The sequence below is a fragment of the Gallinula chloropus genome (genome assembly GCF_964237585.1).
Source record: "Gallinula chloropus genome assembly, chromosome: 5".
In the NCBI taxonomy this organism is placed as follows: domain Eukaryota; kingdom Metazoa; phylum Chordata; class Aves; order Gruiformes; family Rallidae; genus Gallinula; species Gallinula chloropus.
In genome coordinates, this window is record NC_140090.1 from 47614363 (window position 1) to 47642287 (window position 27925).

At 43.3% G+C, this 27925-nt stretch overlaps 1 protein-coding gene across 1 annotated transcript in view; it reads left to right on the forward strand.

The window, feature by feature from the left end:
* The window catches only part of IPMK (inositol polyphosphate multikinase), a gene marked incomplete at its 5' end in the record, with an annotated part of 39159 nt that overhangs the window by 896 nt on the left and 10338 nt on the right, over nt 1–27925 (forward strand). The window contains 3 exons of the mRNA XM_084265575.1: nt 4104–4189; nt 20384–20480; nt 25957–26129. Of these exons, the coding sequence (XP_084121701.1) occupies nt 4104–4189; nt 20384–20480; nt 25957–26129 (356 nt within the window). The remainder of the gene's footprint in view (nt 1–4103; nt 4190–20383; nt 20481–25956; nt 26130–27925) is intronic.

Sequence of the window (27925 nt, forward strand, 5' to 3'; positions counted from 1 at the left end):
CATCTAAAGGGAAGAATGGGAGAGAGTAAGCCTGAAGCAAGGGCTAGTAAGTGGTCTGGTGATACAGACATGGTGAGGATACAGTGGTTTGGAAGCGTGTCTCTGCTAGCTTTACATTGCTGTTTTAATTCCAGGTTGAGGAGGGGGGTGTTGGCCCTTCTGATGAAGGTGCCTTTTAATGCAGACAGTGCTCAGAGCCAGAGTGAGTGGCCAAGTTAACATTGCCAAATGGCATTTCTCACCCTTTTGGGACGCAAATTTGGTGTAACTCCAGCCTCCGAGACAAATCTAAGGTATACACCCATTCATCTCAGTGTACCCTTCAAGAGTAGCCATAAACCACTGTCTGACTATTGCCTTTGAACCCTGTGGGTAGGACCTGCCTCTGCAGAAGTTTATAACTCCTTCAACTGTCAGCGAGTGGAACTGCAGCACTAATGGCAGTGAGTTTGTCTTATCTACAGCCTGCGTCCATGGCCTGTCTTGCTGCTGATAATCTCCACAGCAAAGTAATCCTTGTCCCTTGCCCCTGCTGCAACAGGTGCAATAAAATGTTGAGGGAGGTGTGTTGGGTCCTTGGAGCTGTACCTCCTTGTTGTTTGTGTATCATAACGTGGGCTGGGATTCAACAGAAAAGACTGACTTCAGGGAGAGACTCACCTTTGGCATGTCGATATTATTGCGGATGGACTAAGGTAACAGGGGTGATTGGCATATATTGTGGGTGCAGCTCAAATGGATTAGGGGAAGCGAACTCCACTGCATGTAATGAGCAAGACCAAGATTTTCCTGCAGCAGTACTGCCATGACTGATGATTTCAGAAACTGAGTTTTGTATTCAAGTGAAGACCAAAGCTGCTCTGGCACTCACAGCTCATGCTCTCTCCCTGTCTGTCTCTCTCTTTCTCTCTCTTTTTCTTTTCTTTTGTTTTTTTTTTTTTTGGGGGGGGGGGTAACCGAATCTTCTCGGTTTGTTTCCTTGCAGATGTTGTATGTAGTGGTGCAGGTTGTCAAGATGCTAACGGTAGAGGGTCATGTATAATGCTGCACTGCTGCTCCCCATTGTTGTGAAGCTAGTGGCCAAATGTTAGGATGTATGTAGTTGCTAATAGCGCTGGTAAGGAACATCACAGACAATCTGTATGCCAGAATCTATGAGAACTTTCAGTACATGTGGAAAGACCAGTGTGTTTTCTACCTTCTCTGTTGCCTTTTTTGCCTTTTCCTACTGTAGTCACCCTTCCTGCTGTTTTCTATTTGCTTTCCTACCCCATTGAACCTTTTGCATTTCAAAAGCCCAAAGCTATATCCTTACAGTGCGCCTTTCTGTAAGGATACCTCTGTTGCTGTGCATATGACATGGCCAACACACCTGTACTGGTGTACCTGGCTGGTTTTGGTATCTGAGGTGTTTACCAATTCAAGCTCAGAGTCTGCCTTGCTCTGCCCAGCTTCCTCCTGTGTGTCACTGCTGTCCTTTGTGCTCAGCCTCCCTTCTGTCCCCATGTACAAACATGCAGGGGCCTTGAAGGAATCAAGAGTATTTTTTTAACTTTGTTGTTCTTGCTGTTGATGTTTGCCTTAACCTTTTTGCCACGGGGTTCACTCCCTTCTGAATAACGTTTCTATTTCCCCTCTGCTGTGCAAAGAAAGGGCTCTAGCAGTGTCCCCACATGTACATGTAGACCCTCAGCTTCTGGACGTCACAACTGACTTTTTGTCGAATGCTGTGTGCAGTAGTGCTTGGCCTGGAACAGAGTAAAGCATGTGTAGTAGGTAAGGTAACCACCTTGAATTGTGGCTTCATTCCATAGGCAGGTGGAGAGAGACAGGAGGTGATGGTATATGCTGCCCTGTAGAGCCTCCCACACCTGGCTGTGGTTTGGTACTCGTACCTGCAATGTGCTGGAGGTTCCCAAGCCATTAGTGAGTGGCATTCGGGAGCTGAAGGAGCTGTTCTCGTTGGGTGTGACTTGCTAGGTCGTGCAAATCACAACTACTTCTGACTCTGGCTGCTCTTTTCCTGATGCAGAGGTTAAGGTGGCACATACATACCAATCAGTCCTTATTAGATCCCCTTAGGGGAGCTTTTCTAAAGTAAAAGTTGGGTGTGTTTGTGCAGAACAGGTTTTGCCTATAGCTTTCATGAAACATGTGGATTGGATGTGGGTTTGTTTATTTGTAAGAGTGCGTACATATGGATTACTTACTTCTGCAGTAGGCTTGAGTTTCAGAATGCTAGCATGCTTTGCCTGCAGAGCCATAGCAAAATGTTTGTGAGCAGTTTCAGAATTCTAATTTTGTTATAGTTCTGCTGCTTCTCTAGAAATATTAAGTTTTGTAGACATATATTAAAGCAATACCTTTCCCTGTCTGTGCTGAAAAACCTCAGGAACCGCAGAACAAAATCATGACAAATGTCCATGTGCAGGTATGGTATCACTGGTGGCTTTTTGTGGATTGGAGGGAAGGCTCTGGAGTTTTTGTCTTGGTGAGACCAGAGTCTTTGGTTTCCAGTCCTGCCTCAGTCACCCCAAGTCACAGAGTAGGTGCTGTAGTCCCAAGAAACCCAGAGGATGGGGGAATTGCAGACAGAGTCAGGCTATGTTGAACTCTCAAGTCATGTGTAGCAGTTCAGTAGTGTTTGTGTTCTACTTCCAGCAATATTTGGTTGTTTTTCTACCTTGTAGATTGTTTTGTCATCAAAGCCAACACAGAGATTGGGATGAGTTACAAACCCTGGTTTTAATGTTGTGTTTGTTAGCAATTGACATTCAAAGCTCAGGGTGCGGGAAGAGAGAAGCTGGTGTGTCTCGCAGATGCTATGGTAGTCTGCACACTGTTGTGTGGCAATATTTTTCTAGTTTTGGGTAAGAGTACAAAAATGTAGTTTTTAGCAGGCAGCTTGGCTTGAGAGCTGTTCTATGTGCATTTTTTAAAACCACTCTTTGTTCATTGGTACAGCCAGCTAATGAGACAACTTTCCAAAGTCTGGTGGCTGTTCTAAAGTAAGTGTATTGGTCTCTGAAGATTTTGTTCAGTTTCTAAGACTCTGCAACAGAACCCGTTCAGAGATAATGCTTTCTAAAAGGTGAAAACACAGTTGCTGATACAACTGCAAACTCTTCTTGGGACGCAAAGCTCCTGGCTCCTTTTACCATGTTTCCTCAAGTGGTGAGCTGGAGATGGAATGTGTTTTGGATGCAGCTGGCATTTTTGCTTTCCTTCTAAACAAAATAAATTGCGATCTGAAAAAGTATGAATAAATCCTAGGAGAAAATTTCTTTTCCAGAAGTGCCTTTTTCTTTTTCCCCTTGCAGCTCATGATCTGGAAGTTTAGAGCATGTTTCACAGGGAGGCAGTTAATTTTTCTCCATTCTTGCCCGTATCCGTCTCTTGAGAAACCTCAGATACTCAGTGGTATTTCTTACGCAGCTGTTCAGCAATCTTGCTGGTTAGAGAGTCACTAAGGCTGTTTTGGGAGGGCATTTTGGGGTTATTTGGTGCAGGCATGCTGAAGATGGTTGCCTGGCCGAGGTGAAATTCTGTGTTGCGTTACAAATACCGGTGGCACAATTAGTGGCGGGATTGGCGTGCAGTGCTATGGGGGTGCTACTTCTAGCCATAGAAGAGTGTTCTTTCTATGCCACTAGTATAGAAATAAATTCATGGGACGTGTTTCTCACTAACTAAAATAGAAATATGCATTAAACTTGTCTCCAGCTCCTTTGACTTCTTGGCATTGCTGGAAAAACAACTTATCAGTTATTTAAAAAGGGAGTGTCAATGTAATCTTCCCTAGTTGAATGATTGGGGTTTTTTGGGTGGAACTTTTAATGTCAAATCCAAGTATTATGTTGACCTTGAGCAGAATTTGACCCAGGAAATCACGTGATGTTTAGAAAAGGAGGAATGGGAGCAAACCTCTGCTAAGGGTTTCATGTAGGAGCTGCTGATTTCGACTCTACTGTGCACATACTGGAAGCAGTACACCTGAGCAAACAGGCTGTCCCTGATGTGTGTTAGCTGTTTCTGAAAAAAAAAGAATAAAATAAAAGCTCTGTTTCTTAAAAATAAGCCCTGAAAGAAATGCTGTCTTCTAGGTATACTGCAGCATCCAGATGGGACTGTCTTGAAGCAGTTGCAGCCACCACCTCGCGGTCCCAGGGAGCAGGAGTTCTACAACAAGGTGAGGGTTGGGTGGTGTCAGGAGCTGTGGAATGATGTGTGTGATTCATGTGGAAGTACATCCTTACTGTTGCAGGTGAAAAGGTGCAACCAAAATATCTGAGTGGTAAGTCACTGACAATCCTGTGATGGTATCTGTGTGCTGTCTAGAACTTTCTTTCCCGATGTCAGACCTCACAGGATTTCAGCTTGCTTACTTGCTTGTGGGAACAACGGGGTTTTCACAGCATCTAAGATGTCATTGAGAAGCCTTGTGCTGTCTCCATCTATGATTAAAGGGTGGTGTGCTTGATGCGTTCTTTCTCACGTTGCTGAAGGCCTCAGATTTGGTTGCATCTAAATTTAGCATGTCTTACACTTCTGTTTAGTCTGATTTGTTGCTAGAAGTATCGCTGGGTTCATTGTACTCAAGCTGTTCACTGCATTAAACCTCAGCTCCTTTAAGAGGTCAATAAAAAGTGAAACTGGTGTTGTTTTGACTTCGGTTCACTGTGTTTTTTCTATTGCTCATCTTTAGTCTACTTTATCAGTAACTTCACGAACACAAATCAGAAGAGCTGTTGCTTGGTGTCTTAGAAGGATGAACTGTTTGTAGAGCCTCTTCATCTTACCAACCTACCTGCCTGTGATAGTCAATTGTGTTTTTTCTGTATCCGATTGATATGTCATCTCTTTCTGTGGCTTATTACGTACAGAGAACTCTAGAAAGCCTCATGCAGGATGAGAGGAGCCTTGGGACCCTTTCTTTTTGTTGTGGTGTTTGGTTTGTTTTCCTTCCCTCCCCACTTTCAAAGGATACTATATCACCGAAAAGTTAGGTATTTTGTGGGAATGTCTCACATTAAAACAGACTAAGCAGTGTGCTCGAAGGGAACAACGTGCTTGCATGCGAGCTTTACTCCATAATTCTCATGATGGGACTGCTAGACAAAACAGCAGCTCTTGAGTTAGTAGGAGCTCAACAGGAGCCAGTTAAATCTAAATGTAAATATTTTTCCGAGGCTTCTCAGTGACTGTCATTTGGATGAGGTTAGGGAAGACGCAATCCAGCCTGAGCAGTGACTCTTCGGTAGAAGGAGAAAGCTTGAACAGACTCCTTCGAGTGCCAGGCTACTACGTCCTCTGTGAAATCCTCTGGTGAGGACATGCTATCATTGTCAAAAGCCAGTGGGTAAGAGGGGTAGGCTTTGACATTAACCCTTCCCAGCGCAGGTTTTATCCCTCTGTCTGTTATTTAGATTCATGTGACAAGCCCCAAGTGAGACCCTGGGCACAATCTTTGCAAAAAAGAGGTTTCTATCTGTGCTGTTGGTACCATGCCCTGTCACAGTGGAAGAACTGGGGTCTAGGTGCTAGTTGGCAAAGTTGGCTGCAATCATGTCTCCTAGGGCCTTGCTGGGTCACTTCCAACACTGATTTTTTTTTTTTTTCTTTTGGTTAAAAGCCTTTTGGGAAAGGAGTTGGGCAGTTCTAGAAGGATAATGGAGAAAGGGAAAGGTGTGTAAGTGATTAGCTTTGTGTGGACTAGAATCCCTTTTTGTGGGAGGAGGGAAAGAGGACAAATACGTGTACCTTATATAGGTGAAAGTACAGGAGAAAGGTCTTGAGGATTTGTTGCTTCTCAATGATTAACTACTGTCATGTTTGCTCTCGGGTAGGAACCATGTGTGGGATATAGACATCTAAGCACTACATATGGTGTTTAGAAGATGAGGATTACTGCGGATTGTGTTGTTCAGTGTGAGGTGCAGTTTCACTTAGAGCTTGAGCTGATGGAATAGCTCGTTGCTGACAAGAGGGGAAGGCTTTTCCTCCCATTCTGGCCGTTTACCTTGTGCTGTGCTGGTGGGTTTTGGGCAGCGATGAACTGATCTGGCTGACTTGAGAAGACAGGAAAGCTTCCTTGTGTTGGTAATCTGTTGGGTTTTGGTTATTAAGCTGTTAAGAAGTGGGAACAACAGCTGTTCTGGTGACTAAGCTCCAGACATCTTGTGGTCTATAACCAAAGAGATGTTACCACCTCTGAGTAAGCTAATGAGCCTTCAGAGAAGGGGGAAAGGAGAATTTGACCACTCTTTGAGACAAGGGATTATTTACAAGGCAGGTACAGAAGGTAAGCAGAAACGAAACAATACTTATGAAACTCAGGCTGTTGCTTGGTCAGGACTAGACAGCAAGTCCACTGATAAGATCAAACCAGAAGGTTACCCTTTAGTGTATGTGGATGAATCTTGGGTTTTGTTATAATTTCTGTACCTGTTTTCTTCCCATGTGCTTGCAACTGTTTTGTCTATTGATACGTAAGTTACTGCTTCCTTTACATCCTACCCTACCCTGGCCTGAATTAACATGAGTGCCCCAGTACCTGGGCCAGAAGCAAGTGGGGTTTTTTACTTATGGGTAAAGCAAACCGCTGTAGCTGAAGTAGCTGAGAACCCCTGTAGTTTATGGTGGCAAGAAGATAAATGTGTGTCAGTTGAGGCTGCACAAGTCAGCTGGAGAGTGGCTGTCACAGATTGGAGGCAAAAGTGTCTTCCAATAATCAGCAGTGACAGGGAAGCGGTATTTCATCGTGTGGTCTGGCTGCTCGTGAGCTGGAGGTTGCAGGGTGTCATGAAAGAAGATAACAAGGTATTAATGGACAACTTCAAATATAACCCAGGTATATTTAATGTGATACCAGGGTGATACTGGGCAGATACCATATCTGGAGAAGACCATCTGTTGAAAGGGCTGGATTTGCCTTCTGCTGAGTGTGAACGTGACGGAGGGCCATAGTCTGCATCAGCGAATCATCAGATGTTTTTCCCCTGGGCAAACAATGGTTATGTTCTATGGAGCACAAAGCTGACTGCTGACCAGGAGAGCTTCCGTTTTGGAATGAAACTCGGGCAAGACACTGATTTGGGATCTGTAGGTCAGCCTGCTCAGAAGCAGGTGGCAGCTGGAGATTTTGAAGAATTTCACTGGTCTCGAAGTGGCAAACTGGAAAACCTCTCCAGTAATCCCTATTCGGGCTGCTGCTACTTGACCTTTCTGTTTTTCTGATAGCTTATTTTCAGTACAGTGGTTAAAAAACAAAACCCCTTCTAAATATCGGTAGTCTTTAGTTGAGACATTACTTCACCAAGTAAACCAGATTTTACCTCTGGTAATATGTGTCATTCTCTACAGATGGGGAAATGGCTTGCCATGGTTTTGTGTTATGAGGGAGGGGAAGACTAGAGTAAGACAAGATTATCATGAGTACTTTGTATGATAAAACAGAGTAGAAGAATGAGCTGTTTGTAGTAATGGTTAATAACTCACTGTGTATTGCTTAACTTACCACTGGAGTGTGACTTTCCAGTAGTAATATCCACTTCTGTTGAGCTTTGTAAATATGAGTAATTATCAAATCAAAACGATAATTCAGTTTTGTTCCTGCAAACTCCCTTCCTGTACCTGAGGTCATGCACTTCTTGCAAACAGGCTGTGTAACTACGGAGTGTTTTACCAGGTTTTCTGATACCCTTATCTGGTTAAATGATTAGGTTTTTTTTGTTTTTAACCATGAATAGTTACAAATACTTTGTTTTCAACAGATAGGAACAGCAAGAGAAGGGAAAAAAATTAAGTGAAAGGATTGTGGTTTTTAAGGACTACCTACACTGGTGATCCATCATTTCCATCAAATAGAAATACCCAGTGAGAGCGGGCAGGCGGAGGCACTCTGAAGTACAGCTTTTCAAGGAGTTCCAGGAGCAGGGGTATGTAGAGATGTGGAAAGAGGAAAATCGTCTTGTTTGAAAATGCAGTATAATATATAATGTGCCCCATTTCCATTAAAGAAAACAAATTGGTAAAAGGCAGTATATGTTTATGGTACACTGCCTGCACTTGTGCCCTGAGAAACCCACAAGAGTAGGCGACTGCTTATGGGGAGCATTTTGGTATTTGGCCTCAGCCTGCTTTATGCCAGGATGCGCTTACACATGATGAAACTGTCAGGCCTCCTACAGTGATCTCTTCTGGCAGATGATTTGGGAACTGAGGGAAAAGCATCCTTTGAAAAGGTTAGTGCGGTCACTGTATGAGGTAAAACCTCCCCGCTTAGCTGGTATGGAGCCCCTGCCTCAAACATTTCGGGCTGTACCCAAGAGAGCTGTGGGCTACCATAACTCTCTCTTCCTGTTTAAGACCTATCCTCTTCAGCATAGGGTTTTTCTTAATTTGTCACGTTAAGAATGTAGCGTTGCAGAAACTGCTGTCCTGCTGGCGCCCCAGAGAGGGGGAGGAAGCTGGAATGTCAGGCTTCAAGTAGGGCATCTGCTTTTGTGGGCACAAAAAGATAGATCTTGTGCTGCAAATATTTAAAACTGAGGAAGACAGGGTTTACAGTTGCTGAAGTTACCTTCGTGACTGCGGTTTCCTACAAGCTGCATTTCTAGCAGTAAGAGACAGCATGTTTCTTACGTTCAACAGGAGAGAAGGTTGCTTGACAAGTTTGAGATGCCAGCTCTTTCACTTCTGTTCTCTGACATTCGCTCGGTGGGGCTGTAAGCCTCTGCTACTGTGTGTACCTGCTCTGAGCACAGCATGCTGAAGTCCTGAAGGTTGCCTAGGCAGTAGCTAATAAACTGGGTAATGGCTTAACAGATCCATAAATGTTCCTGTAAACTTTTATTTGAGTTGCCCTTCTGCTCTCCCACTATGGTGACAGTATGATGCTTGGGATATGACTAGTACAACTTCCCCTCTCAGTCCTGCCTGCCGAAAGCTGCCCTGAGAAAGGTCTTGCAGCATGGACAACTCCCAGGGCTTAACTTTTTTCTTTTTTTTTTCTTCTTTTTTTTCTTCTTTTTTTTTTCTTTTTTTCCTTCTTCTTTTTTCTTCTTTTTTTTTTCTTTCTTCTTTTTTCTTCTTTTATTTTCTTCTCTTTTTTTCTTCTTTTTTTTCATTTTTCATTTTTTTTTCTTTTTCTTCTTTTTTTTTTCTTCTCTTTTTTTTTCTTCTTTCACCTGTTTGTTTAGTGGCTGCACATTAGAACCCTCATAGCCGAGCTATGGCTCCAGATAATATACCCGCAATATCATAAGGCTTCCAAGGCTGTTGTGGGCAAACCTTACCCTATTCCTTACGTAGCCTTGTCCCTGAGGGCAGGGGTGATTTTGTGGGGCTAGAATGAAAAGGCGTCGGGGTTCTTCCAGTCACAGCTAAGCTATGGCCACCTTCTACCTCTGCTTAAAAAGAGAAAGCTGATTCATCCCATGCACCATCAGGGGAAGATACCCAGGATTAGTCATCTGGCCCTTCTGGATAACACATATACCACCCATTGCCAATTAGTGATGGCTCTGTTAACTGTAGCAGTAGTCTGAAATTTCAGGGTTCAAGCCCGGCCGACTTAGAATATGAATGCAAGGAAGCTGTTACCACTGTAGATAATAGAAATTGTTTCTGACTCTTGTAACATGTCCTGAGAACAAAGCCAGGATGTAAGAGACACAAACAGTTCCAGTGTGTAAAAGAGATTTAGGCTAGCTAGGTGAGAGTCAGGCACTGGAGAGCTCGGAAGTGATGGTTTCACAGTGGCCTGCGCAATTGTTCTCAGCTGGTGCTGGATGCATTATAACACAGCTTTCAATAGGGCAGTGACCTGTCTTTCTGGTTTGTTTCCCCTAAAGAACCTACTAAGTCACTTTATGACCTCGCATACTGCAGAAATAATACAGCTTGTGCAACTTCTGCTGGCTCTCTTGTAACAGTTAGTCTTTGAGTTTGTGAGCAGAGAAATATGTGCTGGTGAAGGCCCAGTTATGTTACTGTTCCTGAAGCCATTGTTCCTTGTGCTTATGTGGTTACAGAGAAGAAACACACCAGAAGCATGCCTAGTCAGACTGCTACCAATAATCATCTCCGCACTGTTTTGTTGACTTCATTCTCAATAACCTGTTGCTACTCCTATGCTGTGGCTTATTGTTGCTACCCGATTTATTTTCTTTTCTCCTCTTGTATGATTAGTATTCAAGCAGCTTCAGGCAGTGCAGAAGACTTCTGGTGGCTTCCCTCCCCCTCCATGGCATATAACCAAGCCAGCAGCCTGAAAGATGTGTTTTTGGCATGGAAGCTTTTCCATAGAGTTGCAAGAACTGACTCATAAAGCTCAGCCCCCTTCCAGCCTATATAGCACAAGGTACGATAAGGCAGCCCGTGTTCTGTAAACTGTTCTCTGCTAGTGACGGAAAAGGAAAGGGTTTGGGGAGGCAAAGCATGCCTTGCCTCAGGATGAATTTACACCATTTTGTAAACTCAGTTAACTGTTTTTATAGCCTTGATTTAGATGATTATCATCCACTGAAAAAGGAATGGGTGATGGCCATCCTGCCGCTATTGTGTACTAAAATATCCTTATCTCATGATCAAGTCTCCAGCTAAGGTTCTGATTTTCAGTCTTCTATGAAGAAAGCTTGGAGAAATAGGATGCATGGTTCCCCTTAACATCTGACTTTGGGGATGCGATGCATTACCCCAAGTCTTTCGTTGCTCCCCCATTCAGAGCTGTATATCCTGAAATGTTATTTTTGGTCGTGTCTGCGTCTGGTACTTCTAGATCTGCTGCACCTCCAGAAGAAAGTAGCGGTACCGAAGTATAGCAGTTAACTGTTTGCAAACATAGTGAGCGTGCTGTGATACAGTCCACTTCTGCCCTTGGCATTATTCTTCCTCCTGAGAAACCGTCTGGGAGGGTTTCTGTTTTGCTGGGGAAATAAGGAAATTTATGTTCCCAAACCAGTGTGTGGAATTGCCTCACGCTCTACGCTTCAAAAGCACAAGCCTGGACAGGAGCATTGTAATGAAAGGAAGGACATGCAGTGCTCCTCAGCTGATGAGACAATAATGGCTTTTTGACCAAATTTGTGAAAAACTGCAGCATGTATTTGAGTCTTTGATTCTTCAGGAGTTGTTGGATAGAGGTGAAGGATGAAGTGTGGGTCTAAGAATCTGCGGAGCTCCTACTGCTGCCCTATAAACACTTAATTTTTTTTCTCTGTTAAATGACTGAAAGCTTACTGTAGCAGGACTCTAAGACTTAGAAAGTATGGCAGGTTTTTGTGGTCCTTGCACTCTGTGGCAAAAAAAAGTTTGGAAGGGACATGCTACGCAGTAGGAGGTTAACCTGGAAGAGTCTGGTGAGTGTCTGTTCCTCATGCTCCTTGTTTGTTGTGTGTCACAGGATAAATGGCAGCCTGCTTTAATAAATCATAAAGAACAAGCCATAAAAGGAGACAATAAAAGGCCATTATTGCAGTTTGATGCTATCGGGGGAACTGCTGGGAGGGGTTGGTAACAGATGGGGTAGTCTATAGTCCATGCTATGTAAGTAAGCAGGAAAAGAAATCCAGTTCTCTGACCAACCGGATTTTGAGGGAAATTCCTTCCAGAGAGTGTATCTGGCTGAAAATAAAGGAAAAATGCGTAGTTATAATGTGCACATCCAGGGTATGTTAAATTGGATTACGTTACAGTACAGTGCTCTTGCTGCACTGGAGGGTCATGCGAGCACTCACTTTTCAGACTGGATCAAATGCTGGTTTAGCTTCACTTCAGTTATGAATGTTTCAGAATATGGGTAAACTTACGAACGGTGTGTTGGTGTTAGGCAGAAAATAGAGCGCTTCGTGTATTGCAAGTTTATTTAAAAGTAAGATCTGGTTAGTGGGCTGCCAGTATGGCATTGAGGAAAGTGCCTCCTTGAAAGGAAAATAAATTCAGTCTGTCTCTCAAAATAAGAATTCCAGTTTTCAGATGAAAAAAAGCAAAAAGCTTGTAATGTGAGAACATTGGATAAAGCCAGGACTATGTATGTGTGGAAAGAGATGTGAATTACCAGCGTATATGGTGGAAGATTAATGTTTTGCTGTGTTCTTGATCATCCAGGTACCAGATTAACCATAAAAAGTTTTAAAAGGCCACTAAGTATGATGTTGAATGCCCCACTGTGTATATAACATGCTCATTAAAATTCCTGTAATGCCCAGTACTTATGGAGCAATTTGACAGCAATTACTTTTCAGTCTTTGAGTATTTATTTTTCAGAGTGTGTGTGTCTATTTTATATATGTGTGTTTGTATATATAAGAACCTCAAAAACAAAGCAAAACAAATGACTTGGCTGGCCACACTGAGGGTAACAGAATCCACTTGCCCAGGTTATTTTTTCCCTGCCTTACTGAAACAGTCATTGATCAAAGTTTTCCCAAGGTTTCTTAACATTATTACTGTTGTTCTCTTTTTCTTTCCCCCCAGTCCCTGTGTTCCAGCACAAATTAACACTGCTTACAGGTTTGGGAAAGAACAGTCAACAGGTTATTGCAAACAAGCTATCTGGATGTTAGTGTACCTTAACTAACAACTGAAACACCCTCAACTTGGGTAGAAAACATCAGCCAGCTTTTTGGCTGTTGTTTTAGTGCTTATAGAAGAAGCTGTTGCATGCTTTCCCAGAATCATAAGCCATCAACTAAAATTCCTGTTAGTAGGTGCCATTCTTCTCTGCCCATTTTAAAGAAAAATAAATGAGAAGTATTGCTAGCTACCTCTGTCTTGGCAAGTGCTTTCATCATGTAGTAGAGCCTGTTGCTGGCAAAGGAGCTTTATTTGTAGAAATTTGGGACTATAAATCTGACTAAAATTACTTTTGGGGGTGGGGGTGCCCTTGAAATGATCAGTTGGGAGTCCCAGCTGCAGGTGGGAGCTGAGTATTCTGCAGTAAGGGGCAGGGTCTGCTAGGAGATTGTAAAATTCAAGTAGTTTAGATTAATAAAATTGTCAAACTGAAGTGGAATATCAATAGGTAATTTCAAAAGAAGGTAAAAAAATAATTTTAAATATTTCAGAGGTGGATGTACTTAAGAGATTTGTCCTGGCACATGTCAGATGAGCCAACTTGAGGTGCTCAGCTTGTGCACCTGTGAGGATTTGGATGTGTCAGGGTGCTGGTTTCTGACAAGGTCCCTGTCTTCCCTTAAAATGTTAGGCAGTATGTTAAATGTTAAAATGTTAACCACTTCGTGCACTGCAGTAGCAGCTGTCTTTTGGCACTGTAGTTGTAAAGGTAGATGTGAGAAGTGGTTGTACCATACTACTTCAAGGGAGGTATGAAGTGGTATGACTTGACTCTCTAGCCTTAAAATTTGATGGATCTCTCTGGCTTCTTGTAGCTTGAGGTTTTGCAGCAGGTAACTTCAGGACAGCATCACTACAGCATTATTGGGTGAATGGTGAGTGTTGTCAAACTAAGAAGGAAGAGTAAGTAAGAATGAGAGAAGTCTTATTTAGTGTGTTAAAACCAAAACTTCCTTATCAGGTGACTAGCGGTATTATGTCCTACCCATTTTTTAAGGCGATGTTCCGTTTATTTTGGCCTCTATGGTAGAGTACCTAACGTGAACCCTGCTCCAGTGTGGTGTAAATGCACGTTGACATAACTGAACAAAAGAAACATGGATTCTGGAGTAGGGACTTGGATGTGCAATTTGCTGTGTACTTTTGAACTATATTCGCCTGGGAGTCTCAACCTACTTAGGAGCCTGCTTAGCAGGTGTTAAGTTACCCAGCGACACGTAGGTATCTTCTTCAAGAACTTTTTGTTTTAAAGAAAAAGCTGAATCAGGTTGTGGTGCCTGGGGCTTTATTGCACACTCACTGTTGTGGCTTTGCCCCTGCTGGCAGCGAAGCACTGCACAGCCGATCTTCCCCATCCCGCTGGGGGAGAGCGAGAATTGGAAGAGTAACAGTGAGAAATCTTGTGGTGAAGATAAAGACAGTGTAATAGAGAAAGCAAAAGCCATGCACATAAGCCAAGCAAACCAAAGAATTCATTCCTCACTTCCCAGGTCCCAGGGCTTCACTGTGTGAGCTGGTTACTTGGGAAGACAAACACCATCACTCTGAAAGTTTCACTCTTCCTTCTTCCCCCAGCTTTATATGCTGAGCGTGATGCTATATGGTAGGGAACATCCTTTTGGTCAGTGGGGTTCAACTCTCCCAGCTGTGTTCCCTCCCAAGTCCTTGTGCACCCCCAGCCTGCTCACTGCTGGGGTAAGAAGCAAGAAGGTGGTGACTTCATGTAAGCACTCTTCAGCAATAACAAAACCATCTCTGTATTCTCAACACTGCTTTCAGCACAAATCCAAAGCATAGCCCCATACTAGCTACTGTGAAGAAGATTACTCTTCCCAGCCAAAACCAGCACATGCATCCTGAAAGAACACTCAAGTTCAGTGAGGGTTCCAGCTCCTACTTAGTTGAGGCTGGACATCATGTTTGATCATGCTAGCGAGCTGTGAACCTAGGAGAGGCTGAAGAGCAAGAGGAAGCGCAGCTCTGTGCTAAGAGACTTCTGATGAAACACTATCTCTAATTTTGCAATGTTGACCAAGAAGGCTGGCCCTGATGCCCACTGTCCTGCTGGGCACTCAGCTGGGTGGCTTGCAGCAATTGTAGGGGTGTGGGGGTCAAATAAATCATTTAAACTCGCTTTGTTGTTACTCTCTGGTTACTTAGGAGTCTTGTGGGATGAAAGATGAGGTGGGAGTTTGCTGTCTCGTGAAGAGGAAATAAACCGCTTTCTGTTTGTGATGGGATAGGGCTGGGCGAGTGCCTGCTTGTCTTTCACTTGGCTGCCTCGTCTCTGTTGGAAGTGGTTATTGGAAAGAAAGAGGGACTGGGTGATCTGTTTGTACCCAACTTACCTCTGCCTGTTTCAGAGCAACTTGCTGCGTATGCATTCTGCAGCTCTTCCCTGACGTCTCCACCATGGTATTTGTTCTGCACTGGTGCTGGTGGCTGTGCTTGACTGCTGTCTCTTGGTTTCTTCTTCTGCTGTACAAGCTTTGAAGCTCTACTGCATACTCTGAAATGGGTCAGGGTTTGCTTGGCCTCGTGTAAATAGGATTCTGTGCCTGGGGCTGCAAATCTTGCTCAGGTCAGCCTAAATTTCACTATATAAAATGTGTGGCAGTAGATAAAATAAGACCCACTGGTGTTTTGGTGTTGCTAGAAAATGACTAGTTGATCAACATGACTGAGTATCTCTTTGGGAGATTATAGAAGCTTATTTTCACAACCTTCATTTTTTGGAAGGTAAAATACCTAATCCCTTGCTAGAATTTCTATAGCTATAATTCCTTTAGCTATCGTTTCTTTTTCACTGACTACTGGAGGAAGGATATGATTGCCACAAGTGTGCGCCCGGTTAATTTGAAAACACATTTACATGATGAGATTCTGGGGATGTAGTCTGATTTCTTTCTTTTTTTTTTTCAGCTCTTTTTGTTTTTCTGCAGCTCTCTCTAGACATCTCTATCACATGTGTCTCTGGTGTGGTAGAGCTATATATCAGATAATAAAATAAGCAGTTCAGTGTAACAGCATTTAGTGAACAGCATTCACAAATATTGGACTTTTGGAACGACTGGTGTCAGATATTTTGAATATAAGCAGAGCTGGCTCAATTTCAGTCATTTTTTGGGAAATAACTGCTGCGGACACTTGCAAGTCAAAACATGATGGTACTCCTTTGAAAAAGAAGGGAAGGCGATCTACGCTGTAAAGCCAAGCTGGTGGGAATTGCCAACATCACAGCTGCTGTTTCAGCCTCAATTTTTTTGGCCCTGGTACTTGTGTGGTGTAACTGGGTGATGTAGGAGTCTGGAGGGAAATGCAGTATGTGCTCAGGTAATTAAAGTCTGTAATGTAATGCCTACGCAGTGGGAGAGAGAATTAAGGTTGCACTATCATCTGTAAATTTTGTGTTTGCTAAATTGAGCACATTAATTTAACTGCTCCCCACCAGTCAAGAACCCCCCCCCAAAACCACATTGGAAACTGAACTCTGCCTGATGTTGGCAGCTGGTTGTGTCTCCTGAGACTCTGCAAGCAGTGCTGCTTGCTGCCTTCAGGGACAATTTATGATGACCAGCAACAAGACAAGGCGATGCTTCAGACTGACATGTCTACTCTGACATTGAAATTTTCCTACTCAAATAGCTTTTAAACAAATGCAAGCATAAAATATGTCTTGAGTTAAACTCAGCTCTCCTGTGTAGTTTAGAAGATGTTCTTTAGAGTACATTTCTGTCAAAGTGGTGCTTTTTCATCAGGACAGTTGAAGACAGGTCTGTACTGCCAGAAATAAGTCTTCTGTTGAAATTGAAACCTTTGTTTTGCTGTCCCTCTGTCATTTATGTGATTAGCTAGTCTTCAGAAAAAAAACTCCCCTGCCTGCCCCTGCAGTGTTGTGCTGCTTATAAATACGGAAAAGGGCATTCCTGTTCAGCCAAGCAGCCCCTGTTAGCATTAAAAACCAGATGAATCTGTTTGGATCAGACTTACCAAAACAGAGTGTACTTTGGAATAAAAACTAAGGGATGGTAAATTCGCTTCAGAATTAAACAAGTCCCAAGCAACTGGAAATGATGACTTCATGGTGTCTCTCAGACTCTCTGAGCTGCCATGGGACATATCTGGGGCATATTCTTCCTATGAGCTAGTTTCTGTGACTTGTGACGGTCATATTGTGAGCCCTCCAAATGTCAGCATCCTGTTTACTTGCTTTTAAGCCCAACAGTTAATACATTTTTACGTCTCCAGTTTGTGCTGTTGGAAGAATGCAGCCTGTAGAATGGACCCCTCCCCAGGCTGAGCTGACACTGAACTGTCTTGGAGTGCTTGATTGTTGGATGAAGATGTTACATACAGTTACCAGTAAAGCAAAAATAACTGGTGCTTGTCAGTGTATGATGGGGAAATGGACCTGGTGCTACTTTAAAAACAAAGTGCGGCTGCTTGAAATGAAATGGGAATAATTGCTGATAGAGGTAAAAATACATGTGTTGATTCTAAAGGCTGTTGGATGACAAGTGATAACTGAGCCTTCCGTGAGTTTTCCAGCACTGTCAGTAGCAATAAGTTCTGGGACATGAGGTGCATGGTTTAGTTCCTTTGTAATGGGGTGAGTTTGTCACAAGTCCACTGACATTTGGCATTCTGAGGTACACCTAAATGTGTGCTACCATGTTATATGAAATGAGGAGGACTACCTGTGACAGGGTTATAGTTTGAGGCCACTCTAAAATGAGCAGAAATTGTTCTCTCCTGCCTAGAAATGAGTATAGTTCCTGCAGTGTCTGGTGTTGTTGCTTTGCCCACACCAAGTGACTTCCTCTGATCTTTACTAACTGAATGCTTATTCTTGTTTGACATGCAAATACATTATGGGCTGAGATTGAGGTCTATATTAAGTTCAAGTAAGTGCTTTGTATATGTTAAGTCAATCCTGGGGGGAGTTTATGACTCTTTCTGGGAGCAAGATAACTTCTTAAGAGACAGCAATAATGCACTTAGTTCTGTTCTGCCGAAGTAATGTTAGTGAACAATGTATTGCTGTGAGCTTTTGTCTCCATTTAAAATGTCTTATAAGTGTATTAAATGATAAACTACTTGGAAGATACTACTCCTGGAGCTCTTTTCCCTCTTTGTCCTGGACTTTGGGCTATTACACTCCGTTATAAATTATCTTGCTATCTTTATTGTATCCTACCATTTGAAATACATGGGAGTCTGCTCAGAGTTGCTGAGTTGAATCACCTAATGTTGGTGATTCAAAAGGAAGTCAAAGCAAGAGTACTGTCTCTCTGTAAAAACTGGAAGCGGTCTCCTGATATGTCACTTTCTTAGAATATGTTTGCCAATAAATTAGGCAAATGAGTGCTAAAAATGATTGCCTCATTTTTGTGGGGTGTTTTTTTTTCCATTTGCATATGGTGTTTTTCCTCCTTTTCTGCTGTCCTGTCCTTAACATACATTGTGTCCTTCCACGTAAGGGCTGTGATGCTGCATGATGGTTGATGCTGCTCAGATCTGCTTAAATTCACCCAGGAAGAGAATATTTGTGCTGGGTATAACACAGTCTCCCATCTTGTCTCCGAGGTGCTTTAACAGTGAACTCCCACCGTAAAGAAAAACTGGGTTTGTACTACTTCTCTGAAAATACCCATGGCATAAGGTGGTTCCCTTCAGTCAGTGCTTGGAGTCCTGGCCCACAAACAGCCATCAGTATGGTGGAGAGCAGTGAACTCGTAAGAGAGCAGTGGATGGGTCCATGTCTCAGCATCTGCATGGTGCTAATCTTTCTCTCTTTTCCAAAACCCTTGTTGGTTTTTTTTCTTTTTTTTCATCCTTGAGCTCGTAAGATCAAGCTATGCTGCATCCTTCTGGGGATGGTACTGTCTTCTGCTAGTGTCTGAGGCTCAGCAAAGAAATGCTGTATAAATAAGAATAAACACCAGCCACTGATCCCTGGTAAAATCAAGAGGTTGTTTTTGTCTTAGAGCACCCGAATTTCAGTGCACCAGCTTGTCTTAGCATGGAGGAAAAATAGGCCTAGGCGTAGGACCTGCAGTCTCCAGAGGTGATGCCAGCTTGTCAAACAGGACGCATGAAAAGATACCGGTGCCCTGTGGTGTGACACTGGGCCTTGTAAGATCCACACCCAGCAACTTTTGTATGCTTAAGATAGCAAGGGCAGTGCTAGAGGGTGCGGCGGTAGGTGTATGTCGGTGCTTTGCATCGTGCTGTGCACACATCTGTGTGGTTTGAGCTCTGCCGGTTCAACCCCCTCCTTCGGATCTTTAGACTGGGGCTTGAACCGTGAGCTAAAGGAATGGGTCCAATTAAAGGCTGAAGTCGGTGTGGTTGTATCGCCTTCTCGGTGGCTGCCCAGGAACAGTGCTGGCATTGAGGTGTCAGAGTTGTGGCTGGTACAAGGCAAGGAGAGTTTGGGATTAGGTGTGCCTGCTGGGCTGCGGAGCATCGCCAGCGTTTGAAGCACACTGGTGATGGGAGTTTGCCTGGTTTGGGGTTTCTGCGATGAAACCTAAATTTAGCACAACCCCCACTGACTAATTTTAACATTCTGCTGTTGCACAAGGCTCTGTCTAGAGTTAGGCAGCATCTCTGGTCCCAGCTGAGGCTTCCCTTGATGAGCTAGAACAGCAGGCAGATTTCAGGGCAGGGTTTTTTCCTCCCTAGGTGTATTAATATGACAATGCTAAGTGCATGTATTTTGCAGCACCTGCCCTCAGCACCAAGCTGGGCCAATCCTGCAGAGCTCTGTAGGCACCTTAAATAATTCTTTCTGTGTTGCTCCTGACTGCAGCAGGCTCTGACTGAGCTCCTGTGCGCTGCGTACTGAAATGAAAGCAGGATCGTTAGCTTGTCCTGGTCACTCATGTGCACTGTCTGTGGTTACTGCTGTGCAGCCACTGCAGGGTTGCTATGAGTCTGATAGCATCAGAACCAGGATAGCTGCCAAAGGGATTAGGGATGGGGTGGTTCCTAAATGCAGTAATAATTGTTGTAACCTGTATTTGTGTGGCTGTAGATCTTTCAACCTGCAAACTGTGTTGGACTGTGCCGCAGGCTATCTCCTACGTCTGCAACTAGATCTTAAGGTGATACGGGGGGAATCTGGTCAAGGGGATGGTTTTGAAACTCTTAACGATAGCACTGCAAACAGGTGACCCTCATGCGATTCCATAGCAGGTAGTATACAAGGCTTTGTTTTAACGCCACGAAGAATTGCTTCATCAGGAATATAAGACAGCTGCTGTCCCAAATGGTTCTTGTTTTTCTTGCAGAAGTAGAAAAAAATGTCAAAAGCGTGAAAGCAAATGAAATATATTGAAATTAGGCATCGTCTGCGTGGTATAGTTGTATGAGGAGTTGATTTAGAGGAAATACTATCCAGTCTGAGCTTGTGTACTGTACCTGGTGTAACATAAAAAGCTTTGCATAGATGGTAACAGTGTTAGTAATCCTATACAGTCCTGGATCCAGGATGGGAAAACACCCTTTTTGCTAAACAGGCGTTGATGCTAACAATTATTGTTTACACTTTTATTCAAGTTAACCCATACATTATTCTTAGAGTCAATTCCTTTTTTCCACTTGAAAATTTGAAAGAAGGGGTACCCTTCGTTTGTGTCTGACTGGGATAGGTATCTTCATCTTGTGTGTGTTTAAATGTAAAGTAGAAATTGGCAACATATGAAAATAAAGGCTGTAAGAAACTGTAATTATGGGACAACTGGAAGTATAAAATGAATGTTTTAAACTGATGGACTTTCCACCCCTCCCTAATTTATTTCAGGTTTATGACTCCAACTGTTGCGACAGCATTCTTCTGGAGCTGCGGGAATATCTGCCAAAATACTTCGGTGTCTGGTCACCACCTACTGCACCAAATGGTACTATTCTAATTTTATCTGTTAATCCAGCTCCTCTGGGAAATCTTCTGGAGACTGATTTGTGGCAGTTGCGAGTTCTGTAGGGATTTTCTTTTTTGGTTGCATTTTGTAACCCACTGATGATCCCTGTAACCGGTGCCAGTTTGCAGTTCTCTAGCTGGATTAGGTCTACTGGGGTCTTCCTCCCAGGGCAGCTGGGACATGGCTGTTGGTACAGCAAACATGTCCTCAGTAGCTGGACCTGATGTGTATTGCCCTGGAGCTACAGCTCTGGTCTGGGTCATGTCAGAGGAGTGGGCTGGTTGCTTGTTTGTGTCTGCTCAGGCCGCTGGAACAAGAGACAGGTGCAGGGAGGTGTGGTGTAAGGAATCAAAAAATGGCTAGGTAGGGGTTTAAAGGAGGTGCTCAAACTGGAGCCTGCTGCTGGGTCTCCGGGGGTTGGATCTCACTGCCATGCTGTATCGTGCAGAGCACTTGTTTCAGCAGATTACTTGCCAGGGGCTCTGCTTGTTATCCTCTGGTATCTTAACTTTACATAGCAGGGTAGGAGTCAAGAGGAAAAAGGGATTTGGGGAGTACAAATGGAATGTTGTTTCCTCAAGAGAAAATAGGTACTGATTATTTAAAACAGAAATTAATTTTTCTTTGGGGGACTCTTCTGGAGCTTCTGGAACATAGAGAAACCAAAGGATGCTGTCGAGTGTATTTAAACACATGGGCACCAAAACTAGATTATCTGCTCTTTTAACTCTGTCTTATTTTGATTATGCTGTTGTTTGATAGACTTACTTTCCAAAAGGAGTGATAAGACATAGTCCAAAGACACTGTCTAAGCTCTGTGAAAAGAAATACAGGGAGGATTGTGGTAGTACCCAGCACTATCTTGGCTCAGACTTGCTTTCACACTTTCATATTTGGCACTAACTCAAATCGCTTTACTGGAGCCGTCTTATTTCCTTCCCTTGTAATTTTGTGTGTGCCATGGAGCTTGCTTAATGTCCCCTCCAAATTGCAAATCAATTTTTTTTTCTATTCACAGTAGGACCTTAAGATGTAAAAATATGGGATATAGCCAAGATAGAGTAGTTCAGCACATCCTGATTTTGCTTTGGGAATTCACTAGCACTGTGCACCATGGGGTTGAATTTTGGCAGGTCTTCGCCAGCAGTCCAGACATAGCCAGTAGGAATAACTGCTTAAAGGAAGAATAACTTGGGGTTTTTTTGTCTGTTTTGCTTGCTGAAAAGACTGTACTCTATCAGGAGCCCCCTCTCAAACAAAACACTCTGTTGTCATCTCCATTTTTTGTAGTATTAATGAGTTTTGTGGAGTCTCAGTGGCAATCAAATATGTTGGAGGTGATGGAGCTTAACAGAGCCCAGTAATTACTAACAGTTGCTAAATCGGTGACTTCTACAAAAAAAAAACCCAAATGAAATGAAACAATCTTACAACTTAGCAACCTGTGCTTGCTGCCTGCTCTGAACTGTTTTAAGCATGAGTGTGTGTGTGTGGAGGAACAACGGCTTGCCTGGTCTGCCTGAGCAGAGAGAGCATGGCAGGAAGGCTGTTGGTGGCCTTGTTTCATGTGAAGCTGCGTGAGCATAGAATGGCACAGGTTGGAAGGGACCCCAAGGATCATAGAGCTCCAATCCCCCTGCCACAGGCAGGGCCACCAACCTCAGGCCTGGATCTACACAAGGTTGCCCAGGGCCACATCCAACCCAGCCTTGAACACTTCCAGGGACGGGGCATCCACTACTTCTCTTGGGGAATGCAGTCTTGCGTATGTGGCATCATGGTTATCTTGGCTAGAGGGTTGAGGTCTTGAGTAGGTTCATACAGGCATGAAGAGAATTGTAGGTAGGAAGAAAAAACGGAGTAATTGAGGCCACTCTGGACTTGGTCTATGACTGTCTCCAAGTGTGCATGTGACAGGTAAGCAGGAAGTGCAGTATGTAAGGTGGGAACACAAAGAGTTTCTTTCCTTAGGGAAATATTTAGGGAGAAGCATCAGGCCTCTATGCTGAAAATATAGATGAGTGGATGAAATTGCTGGCTAAAGGGGTGAAATATAAGTGTGAATGAGAAGATAGGAAGTGCGACAGGAAAGATGGACTGATACTCCTGGTACTGTAACTGTCTGGCTGTGCTGAAATCGCCTACCTGGCATTACAGCACGGGAGGTGGCCTTGGAGCTGGCACCCGCTCCCTGGCCCTCAGCCAGTCTAAACATAGAGGGAGACAATTCAACTTCAGGTCCTCTGGAATTGTGGGCATTTAGAGTTTATTAATAAAGAGGTGGAAGAGTCGTAACAAAGATGTAGGAGCTACATTAAGGTTTTTATATCTCCAGAGTTCTGGGCTCTGCTGCCTACTTGTTGCCCCCGCATGTTTTCTTACAAGTAATTTTACTGCTGCTCATTTCACACTGTGCTCTAATTTTTATTGCCTAAACTGAGACCAGGGTAAACAAATGCAAGCCAGCTTCAAATCTTTCTTTTCTTTGCTCGTTGCTGGGAGCAACCGAGGCTTTTCCCTGCATATCCATATGTTTTGAGATGTCTTCTAAGTTATGAGAAGTCATCAGATGCCTCAAGTGATTTTGTCCCTTCTGATTCCATTGAGGACTGAATGCATTGGTACGTAAGGGCCAAACGCTGCAGTGGTTCATGCCATACATGCTTGCTGAGTTGTGGTGGTCTTTTGGGTTGATTCCTTTGGGACTCTAATAAAAGAAGTAAATTAGGAGTCAAATCCCATCTTCCTGCCTCCTTCCCTGCTGCTGCAAAACAGAAAGGGAGAGGGCAAGCCTCTGAGGAATGATCTGTTTAAATCCCTGAAACACAGAGTCAGGATTATCTACCAAAGTTAAGATAGAAAAATCCTTATGAATTCTATTCTCTGCAGGGGATTTTAATTTATCCCAGCGGACATGTGGTTTTCAGAAGCACACTGGGTTGGCAGTGTGCCGCACAATAATTTAGACAATCTGATCTGCTTGAAAAAAATCTGCAGCTCCTTGTTTTGCCAAACAAGGGGTGGAAGGAGAGTGCTGCAGTTATCTATGCTCAGCTGTAGACTTGCTGATGACTGAGAAGAACGTTTGGAGTGGGATCCTCATAGACCCAGAGCACCTGACTTGAAAAGGTGGAGCAGTGATACCAGACAATGTCTGCATCTGCAGCCTGCTTTGTTTGCCTGAAAGCTTCATGATATCCTTGGAGGGAAACCACTGGAAGTCGCAATATGTTCTGATGCTGTGGGTTTGGGGTCTGTTTCTGTAGACCATGGATGTTGAGCACAATGCAAGTAAGAACCAAACAGTACCAGGAAAAAGGGAATGTAAATGCTCAGTGTGTTGCTTTTTTTCCCTGAAGGTGTAATGAGTGAAAATGCCTCAGTAAAATGCTTTGTGGTGGCAATTGCTCTCCCCACAAGGACACAAAGCTTATTGGGAGTGGGGCACGTGTTGGAGAGATGTAGCATAGTCTTAGTTCTGAGCTAGCAGTTGGCTCATGATGGAGGCTTAGGTAATAGTACCAAAGAGTGTGAGAGGGGAGTAATTTCTAGGTACTTCACCGGCTTTGCCAAGTAATTAGTATTTCCCAGGGTTAGTGTTAGCTCCTAAGTTATTTTCATGCTTAATATTTTAAAAATAGTAATTGTTACACTTTTAGGAGGTCAGTAAGGAAAGTGTTCTTGCTTAACAGATCTGAAATGGATGGGGAACTAAAAAGTGACAGATATTTCAAACTTTTAAGTATTTTGGAGGTGCTGAATGTTGGTGTGCCATATGCTTTAAAAGAGAGATTTGGGGCAGTGGAGCAGAGGAGAGTGGATAACCCTGGGTGCTCCGCAGGTACCTTTAATGGAAAGAGCATGACTGTCCTGCCTGCGTGCTGTCTGAAGCGAGCGCTGCTTCTAAACTATTTGAGTCATTGATGGCAACTTGTGGTTTGCATAATTTCCTGTGTGTGCCAGTTGGAGCCTGGAGGTGCTCACAGCGTAACCCGGGGTGTTCTGGAGCTGGTGGTGAAGGCCTGCAGCCGTTGCTGGGATGTTTCAGTATTCCCTGCCTGTCCCCACCTCCCATGGTATAGCTCTGGCCTTTGGGAGCTAACTACCAAAAGCCTTGGACTTCACTTAGGTTTTGTTTTCTGGGGTGTTGTAGAGTGATGACAACGAACCTGTTGATTACAGTGATTCCCCATGTGTGGGAAAAGGATAGGTGTGAAGGGTGATACTTGGATTTTTACCATTTTTGCTTTGCTAACAGCTAGCTAGCAGGTTATATAGATTCCCCTGGATTCAGGAGTGGTTCCCCAACGCCCAGCAAAAGCAGTGCTAATATCTGACTTTATTAGACCTGTGTATAAAAACTGAGGAGGAAAATGACACCTGCAGTTCAGGTGATACAGAAGGTACTTCCTGGGAGGGAGAGTATTTGTGCCCTTCTCCTAGGATGGATATCTAGTGAGCAAATATCAAGTGTATTTGCTGTCTGTGGCTTCTCAAAGTCGAGCATGAGTTATTTCAGCTGCAGTTGTAGCTAATCGAGCTGGTTTATGGATGAGCTAGCCGGTAAAGAAACTCTGTTTGCTGTAGCTAGATTGATTCTGTAGCCCAGAGGACACTGGAAAGTGCTACAAGCTCACAGAGCTGCCTGTGAGACACACAGTTAGGGAAGCGAGTTTTCCCGTTGGTAACACTCTCTTACCTGCACTGGAGAAAAAGATGACCCGGTTGGACCAGGTTTTGGGGGTAGTTTTTTGATAGTCCTTTATATTTTCAGGTGCTCTGAGGCTTTTAGGGGTTTTTGGTCCATGTACCATTCCAAAGGGACTTTTGGAAATGGATGAAAGGCAGGCTGGGATTTGAGGGATGTTTTCCTCAGGAGGGGTGCCGTGAGAAGTGAGCACAGGTGGGAGCAGGATAAACCAAAGCAAGATGAGATGCGTTGAGGCCCCTGTTGGGTAGGACTCGGAAACCTTCATTTCATTTTTTAAATGAGGCAAAGGGAAGTTGCTGGTTTAATTTGAGCCCTTACACCCAGGGAAAAGAAAACACCGTCTCCATTGCAACCCCAGTTGTGTAGTAACCTGTGTTTGTGTGAGCTTATTAATGCTATTTGAAGTATGTTAATGGCTCAATAAAAGCTACTTCTGAATTTCATCTGGGCGATAATTTGAGTTTGAGTGCTGGGTTAGCACCCTTTAATTGTATACAATTTTCTAAACAATTAGTATTTAATTTAATTTTAGAATTTAATTTCTAAACAATTTAGAATTTAACAGAACTTGTGGGTGTCAATGACTATGATTTAGTCTATGTTCAGAGACAAATGTGACGCTTGAAGAACTCATGTGATGTTAAGCCTTAAACTATTCTCCTTCCTCCACAGAAGCTCAGCAGAAACTTTATAATTATATTTTGCTTTGACCCACTGTTTATGAAAGTTTTGTCTTTTTAACAGATACATATCTAAAACTGGAAGATGTGACCCGTAAGTTTAATAAGCCTTGCATAATGGATGTAAAAATAGGTCAGAAAAGTTATGATCCGTATGCTTCAGCTGAGAAGATACAGCAGCAGATCAGCAAGTACCCACTGATGGAAGAGATTGGCTTTTTGGTACTTGGCATGAGGGTAAGAACTTGTTTTGTTTGCAAATTCAGCTTATGTCGTAGTTGTTTAAAACCGAATGTAGCTGCGGTTAATTCTTGCAGACCAGATGTTTCAAATTATCAAAGGGGGTTGTATTTTGTTTTTTACTTTTAGACATATATTGGAGATTTATGTACTGAACCAGTCTTTATAATAATTATATAACAAACTATATCCACTCCAGATTTTTCATCCTTGCTCTTTACTCTTGAAACAGAAAAGTTACATTAAAATGATTTTTATTTAGGGAAGATGAAGTTAGCACTTAGAGGCGATGCATCTACTTATAAATAGCTGCTTACATTCTGCATTTAAAAAAGGTTTCCACCAGAAGAAAACATCTTTGCTTACGTGCTCGAGGAGCAGCTGTCAGTTGAAGGTTAGTTTGAGATGGATAAGGCCCTGCAGATGTGTGTACTAACTCTGTTACGCTTCCTTATCCCTGGTGAGGAGAGAATGCTGAAGACTGCACACTTGTGCACTGGCTACTTCAAACCTCCAGCATCAAGGCAAGCTGTACACAACACTTAGGGATCAGTAACGTAAACCTGTGGGTGTCAGTAAGGAGCTCCTGATGCAGTGCACACGCGGTGTGTTTTCCCGCTGTGATTGGCACAGGAATCATTTTCTTTTTGATAGGAGGTTTTTGTTTTCCTTCTCTTTGTGCACAAAGCCAGGGCTTCCAGGATCTCCATCAAGAAGTGTCAACAACTGAAGGGTTGGATAAGCTTCCCCTTTGCTGTTAGATAGCGAGAGCACGCAGACTATGCCACTGTTTGAAATAATTCTAGTATCTCTGTAATGTTTTGCACTTAATTTCCTAGGCTCTGTCAGCCTTAACTCTGTCTTGAGATAAGCGTTTACAGCTATAAATTAGAGTGGTCATGAGTGGTAATTATGTAAGCCTGGGAGAGAGGACGTGGGAGTCCAGTCAAAAAACAGTCAAACAGTTTAGAGTGGGAAGGAAGGCTGGAGATTATAGCTTTGGATTTGGCTTATGTTGTTACATAACCTTTCTTATCTTGTGTGTAAAACAATGTACTTCACGTCCTTTGTTTCATGACAGTGCAAAAGGAACGGGTGCTTGCTTCCACAGTGTGTTCACTTGCCACTATTGTTTCCAACTCTGTGATTTATCGGCACCATTATCCTGTCACAGAAACTCTTTTGATTCCCCAATTCAAACTACACAATCACGGTCCCTCTGAGCCTCATAGTTTCCCCCATCGGGTGTTTTAACTAGATAAGATTTGTGTTGTGCTTCTGGTACCAAAATTGCACGTTGGAAGCTATTTTCCAAAAAAGAATTCAAAACCTTTCCCCTCCCCTCACACAACAGTTAGCTAACTCTAAATACATGAGGCGTTTTTCTCTGCTCAGCTTGTCGCCTCTTGATTATGGGCTGTGCTCTGCCTGTCTGCTCGCTTCATTCGTACGAGATTCTGGCCATCATGTAAAACGCTCTCCCATGGTGGCATTTAATGGTGGATAAAGGCTGCCGGTGTTTGCTGGACAAAAGTCATGGTGTAACGTGATTCAGAAGGCAAGGGGGTTCCGTTCTTAATCTCTCCACTCAATATCATTTTTAACATGGGAGGTGGCCTCGCCTATTACGTTTCTGTTGTAGAAGAGCAGGAGGGCCAGGAAAAGCTGCCAATGTAGTTATCTGTGTTTTTAAAGTACACGTCATATGGGCGGTCATGGAGGGATACAAGCAGAAATGTATTAAAGGTGGGGTTTCTTTTTCCCCTATATGTATTTATAGTGGGTTTCTACTC